At 46.7% G+C, this 20,235-nt stretch overlaps 1 protein-coding gene across 2 annotated transcripts in view; it reads left to right on the top strand.

Annotated features, from left to right (window-relative positions):
• The window catches only part of ABAT (4-aminobutyrate aminotransferase), a 137,802-nt gene that overhangs the window by 90,965 nt on the left and 26,602 nt on the right, over window positions 1-20,235 (top strand). For both annotated transcript variants that reach the window (XM_029055734.2, XM_029055742.2), the window contains exons 5-7: window positions 557-674; window positions 8,216-8,265; window positions 18,675-18,755. In XM_029055734.2, coding sequence (XP_028911567.1) covers window positions 557-674; window positions 8,216-8,265; window positions 18,675-18,755 — 249 coding nt within the window. The remainder of the gene's footprint in view (window positions 1-556; window positions 675-8,215; window positions 8,266-18,674; window positions 18,756-20,235) is intronic.

The following is a 20,235-nucleotide window of genomic DNA, read 5'->3' as shown; positions in this document are numbered from 1 at the left end:
CGGCTCTGCCACGTCTGCTGTATGACCTTGGTCACTTAACTTCTCTGTCCCTCAGTTACCTCATCTGTAAATTGGGGGTTAAGACTGGGAGCCCCATGGTGGACTGGGACTGTGTCTGACCTGATTACCTTGTCTCAACTCCAGTGCATAGAACAGTGCTTGGCAAATCATAAGCACTTAACCAATATCATAATTATTGTCATTATTACAATTAGTAGTAGCAGCAATTGAAGGAGGGGAGGGGAGATGCAAAAAGGAGGGCCCATGGCAGCTGAGACGGGTGTACGGGGAGACCGGAAAATCTTTTGGAAAGAGGAATGAAATCTAATGGGAATAAAACTGAGCAGAAACAAAACACGTGCAATCATCCGAAGAGCAATAAGAGATTTTTTTCTGTGCAGAAGATCTGCAGTTTTATGTAAAAGCTCATGTTCTGGAATATACGTGAAAAAAACAATTAACCTGATTGCTCTGGGCAATTACAAATCGACTTTGAACGGGCTCAAAACTACCTGAATCGTGAGTGTGTATCTTTTTTTTCCCCTTTCGGATAAAGAACGCAGAAGCCGTGCATTTCTTCTGCAACTATGAAGAGAGCCGCGGGAACTACCTGGTGGACGTCGATGGTAACCGGATGTTGGATCTTTATGCGCAGATTTCATCCGTTCCAATAGGTGAGGCTCACGGAGGTGACTTCTAGCTGCACGCGCTCACATCTGTCTTACTGCATGTTTTCACCACCCGTCAGCTAGATTGTTGTTAGGGAAATAAGGTAGATTCACTGGAGAGCACAAGCTTGGGATACCGAATTATCTTGTACCTACTCCAGTACTTAGTACAGGGCTTGGCACCCAGTAGTTGCTTAACAAATACCGTAATCACCCCAAGGGCTCAGCACAGAGCTTGGCCCATATTAAGTGACCAACAAATACCACAGTTATTATTTTTATGGGAGAAGCGGATGTGTTTCTGCCCCTGGCAGAGCCCCTGGATGAAGAGACCAGGATTGCATAATGCCAGCTATTTTATTGCTTAGTCAACTTATTCCCTGAGCCAGTGCCTATTATGTATTTTGTTTATGCAGATCTCTTGCCAAAGGATACATATGAAGATGTGTTTGAAAAAGTGCCTTCCTGCAGAGAGTTCTGGCTTAATTTTGGCTCGGGTTGTCGAGCAACTCTTCTCGGTCTTGTTGCTGGTTCCCTGTTTAATGTGATGTCTTGCACTGAATAGCTAATCAAGCACGTCGCCTGGGAGACACACTGGGCGGGGGTCACCTGAGGCAGAAGAAAATTTGAGGTATCCTCACAGTCAGTGAGCCCGTTGTTAGGCAGGGATTATCTCTATTCGTTGCTGAATTGTACTTTCCAAGCTCTTAATACAGTGCTCTGCACCGAGTAAGCACTTAATAAATACGATTGAATGAATGAAGTATTCCTCCCACATTATAACCTGAAGCTATTCCTTCGGAAGCTTCCTTCGTCATCTGCGCTTCTTAGATATCTGGGCATCTATACGGGTAATAATAGTCGTGGTATTTGTTTAGGGCTTACTGTGTGCTAAGCACTCTATTGTCTGTTCATTCGTATTTATTGAACACTTAATGTGTACGAAGCACTCTACTAAGTGCTTAGGAGAGTACAGTACAACAATAAGCATACACATTCCCTCTTCCAGTGAGCTTTCAGTCTACAGGAAGTTGATCCAAGTTAATCAGGTCCCACGTGGAGCTCACAGAGTAAGTAGGACAGAGAATGGGTAGTGAATTCCCATTTTGCTGATGAGGGGATCTGAGGCACAGAGAAATCAAGTGACTTGCCCAAAGTCACTCAGCAGACAAGTGGCGGAGCTGGGATTAGAACCCAGGTCCTCAGACTCCCAGGCCCATTCTCTATCCACTGCTACTCCCCTGTATGAATATATGTATATATGCATATATAATGGTACTTGTTAGGTACTTATTATGTGCCAGTCACTGGTCTAAGGTGGGATAGATACAAGCTAATCAGGTTGGACACAGTCCATGTCCCGCATGGGGGCTCACGGTCTAAATAGGATTGAATCACCATTTTACAGATGAGGTAAGTGAGGCTCAGAGAAGTGAAGAAATTCACCCAAAGTCACACAGTAGGCAAGCCGCAGAGCCGGGATTAAAACCCAGGTCTTCTGACTCCCAGGACGGTGCTCTTTCCACTAGCACACACTGCTTCTTCTCCATGTCACCTCCGCCAAACTAATTCTCTTCCCCTCTTCAAAACCCTACTTAAAGCTCACCTCCTCCAAGAGGCCTTCCCAGACTGAGCTCCCCTTTGCCCTCTGCTACCTCTACCCCCCCCCTTCACATCTCCTCAGCTAAGCCCTCTTTTCCCCCTTTTCCCTCTGCTCCTCCCCCTCTCCCTTCCCATCCCCTCAGCACTGTACTCGTCCGCTCGACTGTATATATCTTCATTACCCTATCTATTTTGTTAATGAGATGTACATCACCTTGATTCTATTTATTTGCTATTGTTTTAATGAGGTGTTCATCCCCTCGATTCTATTTCTTGCCATTGTTCTTGTCTCTCCGTCTCCCCCGATTAGACCGTAAGCCCGTCAAAGGGCAGGGACTGTCTCTATCTGTTACCGACTTGCACATTCCAAGCGCTTGGTACAGTGCTCTGCACATGGTAAGCACTCAATACTATTGAATGAATGTATTATATACAGTGCTTCAAATCCGTGGAGTTATTCCCCAAAGTTGATTCTACACGATAAGGCAATTCCCAGTGGTCAAACCGTGATAGCAGTTACTGCTTCATGTGAAGGCTCCATTTACTGAGGATTCCCAAATCACTGCAGAATTTCTGGAATCTGTTTATTTTTAGTCCCATTCTCTTTCTAATCACACATTATTATTATCAACGTATTCCTTTGTCAGTAGGTAGGTCACAGCATGTGATTGATTCCAAAGTCAGCGGTGGTCATTGAATAAATGAGGATTCTGAGAGTTCCCCTTTTGGTCTTTTCTCTCCATTAAATGTCTCTGAGGTTGAACTTGTGTGTTCTAGGTTCTTCGTTAGATAAATGTGTAGGCTGTATCCAATTATCTTGCACCTACCCCAGTGTTTAGCCCAGTGCCTGGCACATAGTAAGCCAGTAACAAATACCACGGTTATCATTATAATTATTATGATTATGGTTGGTGGGAATGATGGGAATGCAAGTTTAGGGTTTCTATTCATTCATTCAGCGCTTACGGTGTGCAGAGCGCTGTACTAAGCGCTTGGGAAAGTACAATGCAACAATAAACGGACACATTTCCTGCCCACAGCGAGAATACAGTCTAGATGAGGGGAGACAGACATCAGTACAAATAAATCAATTACAGATAGGTACATGAGTGCAGTGGGGCTGGGAGCGGGGAAGAACAGAGGGAGCAAGTCAGGGTGACGCAAAGGGAGTGGCAGAAGAGGAAAGATGAAGCTTAGTCTGGGAAGGCCTCTTGGAGGAGCCTTCGATAAGGCTTTGAAGGCGGGGAGGGTGATCGTATGTCAGATTTGAGGAGGGAGGGCGTTCCAGGCCAGAGGCAGGACGTGGGCCAGGGGTCGGCGGCGAGACAGGCGAGATGGCGGCCCAGTGAGAAGGTTAGCACTAGAGGAGTGAAGTGTGCAGGCTGGGTTGTAGAAGGAGAGTAGTGAGGTGAGGTAGGAGGGGGTGAGGTGATGGAGCCGATGATGAAGAGTTTTTGTTTGATGTAGAGGTGGATGGGCAACCACTGGAGATTTTTGAGAAGCGGGGTGACATGTCCATTTCTGTAGATAAATGATCCGAGCAGCAGAGTGAAGTGTGGACTGGAGTGGGAAGAGACAGGAGACTCAGGGGTCAGCAAGGAGGCTGATGCGGCATAGGCATGAGTTGGTTGTATTAACACGGTAGCAGTTTGGATGGAGAGGAGAGGTGGATTTTACCCATGCCGTGCAAGTGGGACCGACGGGATTTAGTGATGGATTGAATACGTGGGTTGAACGAGAGAGAGGAGTCGAGGATAACGCCAAGGCTAGGGGCTTGTGAGACAGGAAGTCAGTGAGAGGCTTCACGTTTTGGTTTTCCTGATATGTAGAAGTCCTTTACCACGGGATGCGGTATCTCAAACAGGAACTCCAAGTACCATGGATTGATTGAAGAATTTCTAACTGGTCCTCCAGACGTAAACTCCCCCTCTAGATGTACGCTCCTTTTGGGCGGGGAATGTGTCTCTCTCAAGAAGTTAGTGCAGTGCTCTACACATAGTAAGTGCTCAATAAATACCAGAGTTCGATTGATTGGAAAAACCCCAGAATCCATAAATGGCAGCTGGAACCAAGAAGGAAAGGCTGGTCGTCATGCAGTTGCATTCTGTGGTATTGTACTCTCCCAAGCATTTAGTACAGTGCTCTGCATCCAGTGAGCACTCAATAAATACCACTGATTCCTTTGCAACATGCTTTGCAACATGCAAAGTTTTGTTGATCAGACATCTGCCATACCCATACACATGCCTCGCGATCATTTTCAGATGTGTCATTTTTAAACACAAAAGACAACAATACGACTTTTTACAGTATTCGTTAAGCGCTTACCATGTGTCGAACACTGTTCTAAGCACTGGGGTAGGTTCAAGTTCATTAGGTCAGACCCAGTAGGAGGGAGAACAGGTATTGAATCCACATTTTACCGTTGATGAAAATGAAGCACAGAGAAGTGGCTTGCCCAAGGTCACACAGCAAGCTATTGGCAGAGCTGGGATTAGAACGCAGGTCCTTCTGATTCCCAGGCCCGTGCTCTGTCCTCTAGGCCATGCTGCTTCTCACGGACAGTGGACGTTTTACACTTCAAGAGAGTGAACCAGATATAACTGGGGGGAGGGACGCTGAACTCTTCCCAGGAAGGCTCATGGATTTGTCCGGACCTGTCTTCCGTTGACCTAGTACAGTCTGTACCCCAGCCTCTAAAACCAGGCAGGGTTCAAACCAGCCCCGGGGTGGGGGGGGGGGTGTCGGGGAGTGTTTGTTTTTCCTCCCCTCCACTCCCCATGTGAATCGGGCCACATGGACTTAGACCCCCAGGTGGATCTGGTCATGTGATTTAGCTGGGAGCGCTTTCTTGCAAAACTTATTCTTGTACTTGTTCCCAAAACTCCATGTCCCTGTGAGAAGATGGTCAGCTATATTATAGGATTCACCCTTCACAGGGTCTGAAGCTTTGAATGATGAGCGGATAAAGAGGCATTACTTCCCTTTACATGATTTCAGTGAGAGAGACAATCAAGTCAACAGTTTGCTCAAGTCCTGCCTATGGCCGGGAACTCCCTTCCCCCTACATATCGACGGTCCCCGTCCCCACCTTCAAAGCCTTATCAAAATTCCATCTCTTCCAAGAGGCCTTCCCCGATTAAGCCCTCATTTCCTCTTCTCCCTCTCCCTTCTGTATCACCCTTGCACTTAGATTTGCACCCTCGTCCCCACACCACTTATGTACCGTAATTTATGTATTCATGTATATGAACGTCTCCCTCCTACACTGTAAGCTCCTTGTGGGCCGAGAATGTGGCTACCAACTCTGTTATACTGTACTCTCTCAAGTGCTTAGGACAGTGTTCTGCACAAAGTAAGCACTCAGTTAAAATGATTGACTGATTGAGTAGATGTAGAATATGGCTTCTGCAACTTCAGATCAGAAAAAGGAAGTTGACTTTTCTCTCTTGGATTGTTTCAGTGTCTTACCTCTGCCATTCGTTTTCTTTTTGGGCAATTGTTGCTTATCTTCTAAGCTAAGGGACAAAAATGTAATGGAAATAGAGTAAGGAATAATTGGTTTCATCAGAGATAGAAATGCAACTGGCCCGAGAACTGTGTCTGAGGAATTGAAAATTTCAGTGACATTTCTCGATTGGGTGTGAGATGTAAGTAGCATAGCTTGGCGGAGTGAGCACGGGCCTGAGGGTCAGAAGGACCTGGGTTCTAATTCCATTTTTGCCACCTGTCTTTTGTGTGAAATTGGGCAAGTCACTTACCTTCTCTGTGTCTCAGCTTCCTCAATGGTAAAATGGGGATTAAGTAGCCGTTCTCCTAGACTGTGAGCTCCATGCAGGACAGGGACTGTGTCCAACCTAATTAACCTGTACCTATCCCAGCGCGGTGTTTGACACATAGTAAGGGCTCAATAAAGACCATTTTAAAAATGGCATACCAGGGCCAGTATTAAGAGGAGCGTTTAGTACAGTGCTTTGCACTCAGTAAGGGCTCCAAAAAAACACTGATTGAAGAGAAGACCAATTCTAAGCCTTCTCAACATAAAAGGATTAGGGAATGCACCGTTCATCAGTCTGATCCCAACTTTTCCAGATGCTGATTTTTCCAAGTTCTACAGATAGGAATATTATCATCCTGCTTTACAAATGGACACACGAGGCAAGGACAGGTTGGTTTGGCTACACCTTATTGAAAACTTCTTTACTTGACCTTTCCCCTGTTACCGAGAGCCACGTAGATGTGGCATATTTTCCAGATATTCCTGTCTTCTCTCACTTCAGCCCATGAGATAACTGATTAAGCAGGGTAAATATTTTACATATTAAGTATAGTCCCTGTCGAAGACAACTCCAAGGACTCTGCACTGTGTTCAAGTGGGTATGTCAGAAATGAGTTTATTTCTACAGGCGCTAGTAGGGAACGTTGGTTGGCAGGGTTGTAATGCGTTTTTAGTAATGTCGGTCTCCCGCTTTAGACTGTAAGCTCGATGTGGGCAGGGAATCTGTTTATTGTTATATTCATTCGATCATATTTATTGAGCATTTACTGTGTGCAGAGCACTGTACTGCACTGTACTCTGTACTTATTATACACTGTACTTATGTTGTACTCTCTCAAGCACTTAGTATACTGCTCTACACACAGAAAGCGTTCAATAAATACGATTGAGTGAATTGATTGAATGAATGACGGGCTGAGTTTCCTCTACTAGCCACGTCCAGCTCAACTCCATGCAAAGCAGAATTTCTTTTTATACGGTTCATCCAAAGAGCACAGTTCATGATCTATACTTTAAGACAAGCGGCGGTAAATTCCAGCCGAGGCTAATGGTTTGGCCTTGCCTAGTTGTCCCCATAATAGAGGTCAGGTGGGCGAATACCACTGATAAACCAGCCAGGGGTCTTGACCTTGCTGAAGGAGGAATAGCTCATCCTGTCTCGAGATACTGACACGCCAGGCAGACACCTGGACAGGATGAACAGACAGGGGAAGGATACATGACGTTCCCGCCGTGACTAAATGGCAACTTGGGTGGACAAAATGGAGTCCAAGCCTAAAGGCCCATCACACTCCACCCCTTGCTTTCCTACCACTCCTAGGGATTCTAGTCGCCGGAGTGACTCTTGTTCACTTAAACAAGATGGTTATGACTCAGTCTCGCGGGCTAAGAGGCAGAAGAGCTCAGAGGGGATGATCTAAAGAGAAGGGGCAAATGCAAGCTTCAGACTACTGTGCTTCCACGACCCGTCTCCGCCACCTGACTGCTGTGTGACCTTGAGCGAGTCACTTCACTTCTCTGTACCCAGTTACCTCATCTGTAAAATGGTCATTAAGATTGTGAGCCCCATGCGGGACATGGACTGTGTCCAACTTGCTTAGCTCGAATCTACTCCAGCTCTCAGCACGGTGCCTGGCACATAGGAAACGCTTAACAAATACCGCTGGACACCCAATATGGTTACGGGGTGAGTGAGTCAGGTTATTTAATTTAGTGCTTGTTCCCGCCATTGGATTGTAAACTCCTCAAGGGCAAGCATTGTGTGTATTCATTCATTCATTCAATAGTATTTATTGATCGCTTACTATGTGTAGAGCACTGTACTAAGCGCTTGGAATGAACAAGTCGGCAACAGATAGAGACAGTCCCTGCCGTTTGACGGGCTTACGGTCTAATCGGGGGAGGCGGACAGACGAGAACGATGGCAATAAATAGAGTCAAGGGGAAGAACACCTCGTAAAAACAATGGCAACTAAATAGAATCAAGGTGATGTACATTTCGTTAACAAAATATGTGTAATAACTCTATTGTCCTCTCCCAAGTACAGTGCGCTGCCCAGAGTAAGCATTCAGTAAATCCTGTTGATTGTTGGATTGTTAAGCCATGGGATAGTAGGGGAAAGAGTAGTTGATCTTCGCAATTCTAATGATCCTTTTCTCTCCACAGGTTACAGCCATCCCGCTCTGATAAAGATCCTACAGCAGCCTCAGAATGTGGTATGTTACTAGATCTGAGGATCGAAATGTGTTTATTTGCTCTTCCTCTCTTCTTACTCTCTGGGTAATGAGAGGAGTGTGGCATTAGGATTTAGAGGAGTCATCAGAGAGTTACCCCCCCCACGGTGATTATTTTATGCAGATTTATGGAAGCAGTATGAATATGTCTTCCCTGCTGTAAATGAATCAATCAAATTTATGGACCTCTTCCTTCAGTCGTATTTATTGAGCGCTTTCTGTGTGCAGAGCACTGTACTAAGCGCTTGGAATGTACAATTCGGCAACAGATAGAGATAATTTCTGCCCGACAACAGGCTCACAGTCTAAAAAGGGGAGACAGACAACAAAACAAAACAAGGAGTCAGGCATCAATACCATCAAGATAAATAGCATCGTAGATATATACACATCATTAATAAAACAGAGTAATAAATAATATATACAAATATACACCAGTGCTGTGGGGAGGGGAAGGGGGTAGAACAGAGGGAGGGAGTAGGGGGAATTGGGGGCGGGGGGGAGGAGCAGAGGGAAAGGGAGGGCTCAGTCTGGGAAGACCTACTGGAGGAGATGAGCTCTCAATAGGGCTTTGAAGAGGGGAAGAGTTTGGCGGTTGTGAGGAGGGAGGGCATTCCAAGTCAGTGGTAGGACGTGGGCCAGGGGTCGACGGTGCGATAGGCATGAACGGGGGACTGTGAGGAGGTGAGCGGCAGAGGAGCGGAGTGTACAGAGTGGGCTGTAGAAAGAGAGAAGGGAGCTGAGGGAGGAGGAGGCCACGTGATGGAGAGCTTTGAAGCCAAGAGTGAGGAGTTTTTGTTTCATGGGAAGGTTGATAGACAACCACTGGAAGTTTTTGAGGAGGGGAGTGACATGCCCAGAGCCTTTCCATAGAAAGATAATCCGGGCAGCGGAATAAAATATAGACCGGAGCGGGGAGAGACAGGAGGATGGGAGGTCAGAGAGGAGGCTGATGCAATAATCCAGTCGGGAAATTATGAGAGCTTGTACCAGCACGATAGCAATTTGGATGGAGAGGAAAGGGAGGATCTTGGCAATATTGTGAAGGTGAGACCGGCAGGTGTTGGTGACGGATTGGATGTGTGGGGTGCACGAGACAGCAGAGTCAAGGATGACACCAAGGGTTGCAGGCCCGTGAGGCAGGAAGGATGGTCGGGCCGTCCAAGGTGACAGGAAAGTCAGGGAGAGGACAGGGTTGGGAGGGAAGATAAGGAGCTCAGTCTTGGACACGTTGAGTTTTAGGTGGCGGGCGGACATCCAGGTGGAGATGTCCTGGAGGCAGGAGGAGATACGAGCCCGGAGGGAGGGAGAGAGAACAGGGGAGGAGGTGGAGATTTGGTTGTCACCTGCATAAAGATGATAGTTGAAGCCGTGGGAGCGAATGAGTTCACCAAGAGAGTGAGTACAGATGGAGAACAGAAGAGGGCCAAGAACTGACCCTTGAGGAAGCCCTACAGTTAGTGGATGGGAGGGGGAGGAGGAGCCTGCGAAGGAGACTGAGAATGAATGGCCAGAGAGATAAGAGGAGAACCGGGAGAGAACAGAGTCTGCAAAGCCAAGGTTGGATAATGTATTGAGGAGAAGGGGATGTTCGACAGTGTCAAAGGCAGCTAAGAGGTCGAGGAGGATTAAGATACAGAGCACTGTACTAAGCTCCTGGGAGAGTACAGAGAAGCAGCATCGCCTAGTGGTTAAAGCACAGGCCTGAGAGTCAAAAGGACCTGGGTTCTAATGTCGGCTCTGCCACTTGTCTGCTGTGTGACCTTGGGTAAGTCACTTCACGTCTCTGAGTCTCAGTTGTCTCATCTGTAATACGGGGATAGGGACCGTTTCCATTCTAATTAACTTGCGTCTGCCCCAGTGCTTAGAATAGTGCTCGACAGAGTAAGTACTTAACAAGAACTATTATTATTATTACTACAATACAGCAGAATTAGGAGACACTTTTCTACCCTTCTTTTCCTTTACGATGTGCAATGAGTTTTAAAATACGAATGAATATAGTCCTGAAATGATGCCCTTGTTCCCTTTGTTTTGAGTTGATAATACTCAGGATAAAGTCACGTGTCATCCGTGTAGGTGTTTATACACATTTTCGGCGTGGCATAGTGGCAAGAGCACGGGCTTGGGAGGCAGAGGACATGGATTCTAATCCCGGCTCTACCATTTCTCTGCTTGTGTGGCCTTGGTCAAGCCACTTAACTTCTCTGTCCTCAGTTCCCTCATCTGTAAAATGGGGATTAAGACTGTGAGACCCTCATGGGACAACCTGATTACCTTGTGTCTACCCCAGCGCTTAGAACGGAGCTTGGCGCATAGTAAGCGCTTAACAAATACCATAATTATTAGTAGGTGTTATATACATTTTCCTGTCTGCTGCTGCATCTCCTTTCTATCTGATTCCTTTCAGAAGGAACCAAAGTCCTTGTCAGTATTTCCAGCGGGGGCTATTTTGGGCGAGATTGAAAGAGGTTTGTTTACTTTTGAAGAGCACTCCTGTTAACAGACTCTGTTCAGATCCCAGATGCCCTAGCAGTTAGTGCCAAATAAATCTGTCAGGAAACATTCGGAATGAAATTGCCATCTCGACTGTCTTTGGAGACCCCTAGTGCACAGTCCTTTCCTCCGGGCATTCAGTGGCCGATCAGCCCCCGGTCTGAAAAAGCCTTTGGAGCCGGAGCTGGTGATCGGGTTTCCAGGTTGACGCTGACCGGCAGGAGTGGAACCTACTCTATTAATTTTGTTTATGGTATTTGTTAAGCACTTACTATGCTGCAGGTGCTGTTCTGTGCGCTGGGGTAGATATGAGCTAATCTTTTTGGACACAGTCCCAAATGGGGCTCCCGGTCTTCATCCCCATTTTACAGATGAGGTAACTGAGGCACAGAGAAGTGAAGTGACTTGCCCAAGGTCACGCAGCATGCAGGTGGCCGGAGTCAGATTTGGAATCCAGATCCTCTGGTTCCCAGGCCGAGCTCTATCCTCTGGGCCACGCTGCTTCGCAAACATCCTTCCCTTTTGGCTGCATATTCTTTAAACGTCTCAGAACGGAGCGCTGAATAGGCCCTTAATTCATTTCAGAATGAAATAGATTATATATATTCTGTTTCTCTCTCCCCTTATTTTTACGTTTGAACCGGAGAAGAAAAATTCCCTTGCTTCCTCACAGTAACTGCGTAATAAATCCTACTCACAAGTCATCTAGGGTGCTGTTCTATCTTGGTTATTAATTCAGGACCGCGTGTCAGTGCTTCCTGAAGTAAAGAACACCGTACCGGAATGTGCCGAGGTGGACAGATTCCGTTTTTAGGCCTCCACTGTGCAGCTTATAGGTTGTCCATAGCTTCATGGGGTGGGGCTCTCCCGTTCTGCTCCGCCCCTCTCTTCACAGAGGTGGGGGTGGGCTGCTCTCCTACTATCACCCAGCCCACACACTTCGCTCCTCTAATGCCAGTCTCCTCACCGTACCTCCATGCAATCTATCTGGCCACCGACCTCTCGCCCGCATATGCCCTCCCTCCTCGTATCTGACTGGTGATTACTCTCCCCATCTTCAAAATCTTACTGAAGGCATATCTCCAAGAGGTCTTCCCTGACTAAGCCCTCCTTTCCTCTTCTCCCAGTCCCTTCTGCGTCGTCCTGACTTGCTCCTTTTATTCATTACGCCCTCCCAGCCCCACAGCGCTTTTGTTCATATCTGCAATTTATTTATTTATGTTAATGTCCATCTCCCCCTCTAAGAATAATAATTATGGTTTTTGTTAAGCGCTTACTATGTGCCAAGCAATGTTCTCACAGGGCTCACAGTCTTCATCCCCCTTTTACAGATGACGTAATTGACACCCAGAAATTAGTGCTTAACATATACGATAAAAAAAAAGCCTGGGAGAGTACATTATAGCAGTTGGTAGCCCTGTTCCCTGCCCACAGCGAGTTTACAGTCTAGCGGGAAAGATCACTGTATGAATGACATTGCTGGATGCTTGTAAAAGCCTTCTCTGACAGAAAGACAATGACCTGCAATAAAGAAAAGCTGGCATATCACCTCAGCAAAACATAAAATATCAGCCTGGCATGGCAAAACTGGCATGGTCTACCTTGGCACCGTGCTAGCGTCTCTCCTGGGTCCCAGAGCTTACGGTGAACTCTGGAGGTGGGAAGGGGGAGGGAAAGAACAAGGACTGCTGAGTCCTTCTGAGTGGAAAGAGAAGAACTTGGAGAGAAATCTCTATCGTATGACATTGGAGAAGCAGGGTTGCCTAGTGGATAGAGCGCGCGCCTGGGAGTCCGAAGGACCGGAGTTCTAATCCCGACTCTGCCGCTTGTCTGCTGGGTGACCCTGGGCGAGTCACTCGATTTCTCTGTTGCCTCAGTTACTCATCTGTAAAATGAGGATTAAGACTGTGAGCCCCACGTCGGACAGGGACTGTGTCCAACCTCATTGGCTTGGGTCTACCCCACTGCTTAGCACAGTGCCTGCCCATAGTAAGTGCTTAACGAATACCTAAAAAAAAAAAAATCAGTTGGTGAGTTCTTCATGGGGAGAGTGTGATGGTTTGGTCACTTTTTGAGGTGAGGGGACCGGGTTTTACACCAGGACCCTGGTGACCATCTTTTCTTCCAGCAGACTTTCTATAGCGTCTCTGCTAAGAGTGCCCGAGAATGTCCCTGCCACCCTTCCACGGCTTAGTTCTGGTGCTCTCGAACAAGGGAAGCTGAAAAAGGTTTTTGGTTGCCGAGTCTGAACCTGGGAGGGAATTCCCAGTGGCCTGCCCCCTCCCTGGAATTAAGGGGCTCGTGGAATTAAGGCGATCCACTCGCAGACACTGTTCTCGGTTATAAGATTCAGCAGCCACAAGAGCTGTATAACCGCATCTGAAATTCCTACCCCTGAGCTCTCTTCTTGAGAAACAGCATGGCCGAGTGGATAGCGCAAGGACCTGGGAGTCAGAGGAACCTGGGTTCAAATCCTGGATCCGCCACTTGTCAGCTGTGTGACCTTGGGCAAGTCACTTCATCACTTTTCTGTGCCTCACTGCCCCCATCCGTAAAAAGGGGATTAAGACTGTGAGCCCTATCGTATCCTACCTTGTAACTACCTCAGCACTTAGAACAATGCCTGGCACATAGCGCTTAACAAAGACCATAATTATTATCATTAAAGACCTAGGTTCTAATCATGGCTCAGCTACTTGTCTGCTGTGTGACCTTGGCCAAATCGCCTGGCTTCTCTGAGCCTCAGTCACCTCATCTGTAAAACGGGGATTAAGACTGTGAGCCTCATGTGTTACAGGGACTGTGTCCAACCTGTTTAGCTTGTATCTACCCCCAGAGCTCTTAGCACAGTGTCTGGCACTTAACAAAAACCTTAGAAAATATATTTTAAAAAACTGACACTTATTCCTAACTTAAACCCCAAGGTTCCTACCCCTCTGAATCCCTGCTGAACTTCCCTGAGCAGGACACTTGTTCATGGGCCAATCATTCAGTCAATCGATGGTATTTATCGAGCACTTACTGTGTGCAGCACACTGTACTAAGTTCTTGGGAGAGTATAATGCAGCAGTTGGTAAACACGTTCCCTGTCCACAATGAGCTTACAGTCCAGAGGGGTCCTTCCCTGGTAGGTCACTCTGCTGAAATTCAGCCCTTTTGGCCAATATTAGTTACAAGTTTTCTTCCCTCCTGGAAGTCTTCTCCTCTTCTCCGCCCCTCTTGCATCTGGTTTCTTTTCTCTCCCTTTGAAGCTCCAACCTCCTTGCCAAGTTCCTCCCCTGTAATTGATGTGTTCCAGCTGATATCACCGGGTTAATGACTGCCATCCTACAAAAAATAACTCTCCCTCCCAGAGGGGGCCTGAAGAGAGGGTAAATTGCAGTTCTGGAGCTTCCTGGAAGTGTCTGGAACTTTCCACCTATATATGTGAGTGCTGGGCTGTGTTACAGAATTTTTTGGTTGGTGGTGGTGGGGTTTTTTAATGATATTTGGTTAAGGATTTACTATATGCCAGGCACTGGGCTTAGTACTCGGGGTAGACCCAAGCTAATCAGGTTGGATGCTGTCCATAAGGACCACGTGGGGTACTTATGTACTTGTTAAATCGCTTACTGTATGCCAAGCACTGTTCTAAGCGCTGGGGTGGATACAACTCGTTCAGGTTGGACACAGTCCCTGTCCCATGTGGGGCTCACACTCTTAATAATAATAATTATTATGATGATACTGAAGTGCTTATTATGTGCCAAGCACTGTTCTAAATACTAGGGTAGATCCAAGTCATTCAGTTTGGACACAGTCCCTGTCCCACGTGGGTCTCACACTCTTAATCCCCATTTTACAGATGAGGCAACAGAGGCCCAGAGAAGTGAAGTGATTTGCCCAAGGTCACACAAGCAGACGTATGGCGGAGCCAGGATTAGAACCCAAGTCCATGCTCTGTCCACTCACAAGTAATAATAATGTTGGTATTTGTTAAGCGCATACTATGTGCAGAGCACTGTTCTAAGCGCTGGGGTAATACAGGATAATCAGGTTGTCTCACGTGAGGCTCACAGTCTTAATCCCCATTTTACAGATGAGGTAACTGAGGCACAGAGAAGAAGAAGAAGAAGAAGAATGTTGGTATTTGTTAAGCCCTTACTATGTGCTGAGCACTGTTCTAAGCGCCGGGGTAGACACAGGGGAATCGGGTTGTCCCACATGGGGCTCACAGTCTTAATCCCCATTTTACAGATGAGGTAACTGAGGCACAGAGAAGTTAAGTGACTTGCCCAAAGTCACACAGCTGTCAAGTGGCAGAGTCGCGATTCGAACCCATGACCTGACTCCCAAGCCTGTGCTCTTTCCACTGAGCCACGCTGCATCAATAATAATAATGGTATCTGTTAAGCGCTTACTCTGTGCAGAGCACTGTTCTAAGAGCTGGGGTTGATACAGGGTCATCAGGTTGTCCCACGTGAGGCTCACAGTTACCTTTACCTGTAATTTATTTTAATGACTGTCTCTCTTCCTAGACTGTAAGCTCCTGGAGAGCAACCTGTGTGTTTTAGTGTGATGCAGTTAACCCTTAAGGCTAGGCACTGCCCTGGACTAACAGATACACACACCCTGAGAAGCAGCAGCAGCATGAAGAGCACGGGCCTGGGAGTCAAAGGACCTGGGTTTTCATCTCAGCTCTGCCACTTGTCTGCTGTGTGACCTTGGACAAGTCACTTCACTTCTCCGGGTCTCAGTTACCTCATCTGTAAAATAGGGATTAAGACTGTGAGTCCCATGTGAGACATGGATTGTGTCCTGATTAGCTTGTATCTATCCTAGCATAGCACGTAGTACAGTGCCTGGCACATCATAAGCACTTAAATACCATGGAAAAAAACCCAAAACTTGATTTATATACCTCGTTGCAAGCATCCGTAAACTTGGGCAGGATCACAGGGGAGTGGATTGGAAAGAGATCTTGACCACCATGTTATGTCGGACTCTCCCAAGGACTTAGTACAGTGCTCTGCACACAGTAAGCGCTCAATAAATATGATCGTTCGATTGCAGCTTATTTTGCTGCAAATTCCCCTTTAATCCCTGCATCATTTTCATCAAATTCGGTACCCAAATCTCAGTGGCTTCCTGCACTATTACAGAGAAACACCCTTCCATTTCGGTGGGAACAGATATTTCGGAGCAAATAGACAGGATTCTTTGTTTCCATAAAGCTTCTGAGGGGTAGCTAGAGAGCTCCTTGCAGCGGGGCTGGTTTTGCAGAAGCCTAACGTCAATCCGCCTCGATCGTTCGGGAGCTACTTCTTGGACACACTCCAAAGTCTCACTGGCAAATCTGCCGATGTTTCGGGCGATGGTCGATCCAGTTTCAGAGATCCGTACATCTTCTAGTTACATCTGCTGTGTCCTGATAAAATCCATGAGATACCATCATTTAGATCTCAATACATTCCGGTTGGGACTTCCCAGAAACCTGGAGTAGAGACTGTAAACTCCTTATGGGCAGGGAACATGTCTGGGAATTCTGTTGCCTTGTGTTCTCCCACCTGCTTAGTACAGTGCTTTAATGTTGATGAGCGCTTACTGTGTGACAAGCACTGGGATAGGTATAAGATTGGACACAGTGTCTATCCCACATGGTGCTCACAGTCTTCATCCCCATTTTACAGATGAGGTAACTGAGGTGACTTACAAAGGTCACACAGACATAGACAACTGTCGTAGCAGGATTAGAACCCAGGTCCTTCTGACTTCCGGGTAGTAAGCGCTCACATAGTAAGCGATTGAATGAATGAATGAATGAATAAACACTCAATAAATACCACTGATTAATTTCCTGCCTCCCTCTATCATCCCCACCGTACCAGCATCTCACGGGCCCTTAAAAGGGAAACACCGCGGGGGCTGGAGATTCTATTTGGTGACATAGCTGAGGCCTGGAGTTTCGTAGAAGTGGGAGGAGGTTTAAATTTTGTATTTTTTATTATCTTTTAAAACTATGAGGAATGCTCATTCTTAATCAGGGTCAGAAACCCCCTCTCTCCTGTCCCTCTCCTCCTCTCCCCTCCCGTCTCTAAGTCCCCTCCCCAAAGCCAGGGCCGGCGGGGGATGGCATCCCATTTTCCCGCTTCGTGCTCAGCCGTGGACTGATGCTCTCCCGCCCCGCTTTGGAAAAGGGAAGCAGCATGACCTAATGGAAAGAGTTTGGGAGTCACAGGATCTGGGTGCTAATCCCACCTATGCCAGCTGCTTGACCTTAGGCAAATCTCTTCACTTCTCTGGGCCTCAGCTTCCTCAGCTGTTCTCCCTCATACTTAGACCGTGAGCCTCATTCTGGACAGGAACAGTGTCTCACCATGTGCCTATCCCAGAGTTTAGGACAAGCGATTGACACTGTTAAATGAGCACTTAACAAATATCATTTTTTTTAAAAATCAGGAGTGGACCTGCGTTTAGTAACAACAATGGGCTCTGAACTGAAAAGGTTAGTCCTCTTTTATAGGGATTTCTGAATAGGCAGGTGAGTTTATTTTACAATTTGTACTTGGCTTTTCTTTCAGTTTGAAAGGAAATCCGATTAACTACTAGGTGATGGTATTATACTCTTTGCAGAGGAGTCTGAATAGGCAGGTGAGTTTATTTTTCGGCTTGTACTTGGCTTTCCATTCGGTTTAAAAGGAAGCCCGGTTAACTACGAGGTGATGGTTTTATCCCCTTTGCGGGGGTGTCTGAATAGGCAGGTGAATTTATTTTTCAGTTTGTATTTGACTTTCAGTTTAATAGGAAACCCAGGCAACTGCTAGATGATGGTATTATATTCTAGAAACAACTACAAGGAACAACTTGGTAATGAACTTTTTGTCAAAAACAATCAATCCTGAAACAGCGGATTCATGTGGCTTGGAAAGATAGAGTGTGAGGAAATGGAATTGTTGAATTTCCCAAATCAAAGCGGCCCTCAAAGACAACTAAGAAGCAGTGTGGCCTAGTGGGAGGAGCACAGGACCAAGCTCATTGTGGATAGGGAATGTGTCTATCAATTCTGTTATACTGGACTCTCCCAAGCATTAGTACAGTAAGCACTCAATAAATACGATTGATTGATTGACTGGAAGCCAGGAGACCTAGGCACTAATCCCAGCTCTGCCAATTGCCTGCTGTGTGATCTTGGGCAAGGGTCTTAACTTCTCTGGGTCTCAGTTTCTTCGTCTGTAAAATTGGGATTAAACTCCCGTTCTCTCTCCTCCATTGACTGTGAACGCCACATGGAACAGGGACTATGTCTCAGCTGATTGTATAGTATCTCACCCACATTTAGTACGGTGCTTAGGGAAGCAGCGTGGCTCAGTGGAAAGAGCACGGGCTTGGGAGTCGGAGGTCATAGGTTCTAATCCCGGCCCCGCCGCTTGTCAGCTGTTTGACTTTGAGCAAGTCACTTCTCTGGGCCTCGGTGACCTCATCTGTAAAATGGAGATTAAGACTGTGAGCCCCACGTGGGACAACCTGATCACCTCGTATCCCCCCCCCAGCGCTTAGAACAGTGCTTTGCACGTAGTGAGCACTTAACAAATACCACCATTATTATCATTATATTAACCACTTAACTGATGTGACAGTTATTATTAGCATGGAAACATTCATTCATTCAATCATATTTATTGGGCACGTACTGTGTGTAAAGCACTACACTAAGCACTTGGGAAAGTACAATACAACATGAAGACAAATGGTTTTCCATTTTGGGGTTTACATGAAAGCTGCAACCATTTCATTTGCAAAATCTCTTCTCTGGACAGAGGAGCAGTTAAAACATTTTTGCTGGTCGGGTTGAAGATTTTAGGGTCAAAACTAGAAAACTGATGATTTTTCTCTCTGTTTTTTTTTTTTTTTTCCAGAGCACTTTTGTCAACAGACCTGCCCTGGGAATCTTGCCCCCAGAAAACTTTCCTGACAAGCTCAAGGAATCCTTGCTTTCAGTGAGTCAAGTGTTGATTAATCACATCCTGGTTAGGTTCCGTCACATCATCCTTAATCAATCGTGGATCCATCCCGGGGAATCGCTTTATGACCCAGACAACTCTCTATTGAGTTGATATTGTCCGTTTTCCCAGTGTGCATTTTCTCGCTAAGCATTTTGGTTGGAACGTAAAGGCAGAAGCAGGGAGGGTCTGTCGTGTCGTGATGTGGCCCTGGAAGACACAAATTTGCACATGCCTGCACCTGTTGTATACAGAGGTGACTACTTCAACACTAGGTTCCTTCAGATGCAATTCTGGTTGTGGTCCTTAGGTTAGTCTTCCCTTCCGGGGAAGGTATTTGAGGAGATTAACTTTTTGGGCTCGGAGATCATCTCTGGCCAAGAATAAATCATCCCCAAGAGCCTTTTTTCCGGTGCATCAGATGCCTACGAATTGAGACACGGGTTTGTCATCCAGTGAGGAGCCCTCACAAACTCCGACCGAAAGCTAAAGATTTCTTCCCCTCTAAAACTTCTATGAGCGGCTATCTTGCAGACCGCCTTACCGGTGTGTTTCCAAAAGGGCTAATATGTTCCGTTCTTTTCTCATCCCCATTTTCCATCGAAGGAGGGCAGAGGAGCCTGACTGAGGTTTTAACCGTTTCGGGGTAACCCTTTCAGGGTGTTTCCCTTCATCTTCAGAAGAGTAGGGCTGTAACGGAGGAACCGCCAGGTCAGTTCCTAGGCCAGGAATGGCTGCATCGGACTAAGGCGTCCCCCGCACCTAAAATACCCTCCGAAACAACAATCTAACCAATCCTAAGTGGGGTTCAGCCTAACCCAATTCCTCCTGGCACCCCTTTTGGGGAGTTGGACAGAAGTCCAGCAGTTAGTGTCCTGCTGCTTGTTCTAGTCGGTGTCTCTGAAGACATCTTTCAGGAACAACAAGATTCCTGGGAAGCGAGGCCCAGGCCTGATGGTTTGCCCATCCACCTCCACATCAAACAGAAACTCCTTAGCATCGGCTTTAAAGCAGTCAATCACCTTGCCAACTTCTACCTCACCTCACTACTCTCCTACTGCAACGCTGTCCACACACTTCACTTCTCTAATGCCAGCCTACTCACTGTACCTCATCTCATCTGTCTCGCCACTGGCCTCTTGCCCACATCCTGCCTCTGGCCTGGAAGGGCCTCCCTTATTCATAACCAACAGACAATTACTCTCCCCGCTTCAAAGGCTTACCGAAGGTACCTCCAAGAGGCCTTTCCTGACTAAGCCTTCCTTTCCTTCTCTTCCACTCCCTTTATCATCACCCCTCCTGGCCACATAGCACTTACGTACATATCCGTAATTCTTTTATGTTAATATCTGTCTCCCCGGCTCTAGACGATAAGCTCGTTGTGGGCAGGGAATGTGTCTGATTATTGTCGTGTTGTACTCTCCCAGACTGTTAGTGCAGAGCTCTGCACACAGTAAGTGTTCAATAAACATGATTG

The sequence above is a fragment of the Ornithorhynchus anatinus genome, chromosome 2 (assembly GCF_004115215.2).
Source record: "Ornithorhynchus anatinus isolate Pmale09 chromosome 2, mOrnAna1.pri.v4, whole genome shotgun sequence".
Classification (NCBI taxonomy): domain Eukaryota; kingdom Metazoa; phylum Chordata; class Mammalia; order Monotremata; family Ornithorhynchidae; genus Ornithorhynchus; species Ornithorhynchus anatinus.
Note: the sequence above shows the minus strand (reverse complement) of the source record. Positions and strands in the feature narration are given on the sequence as shown.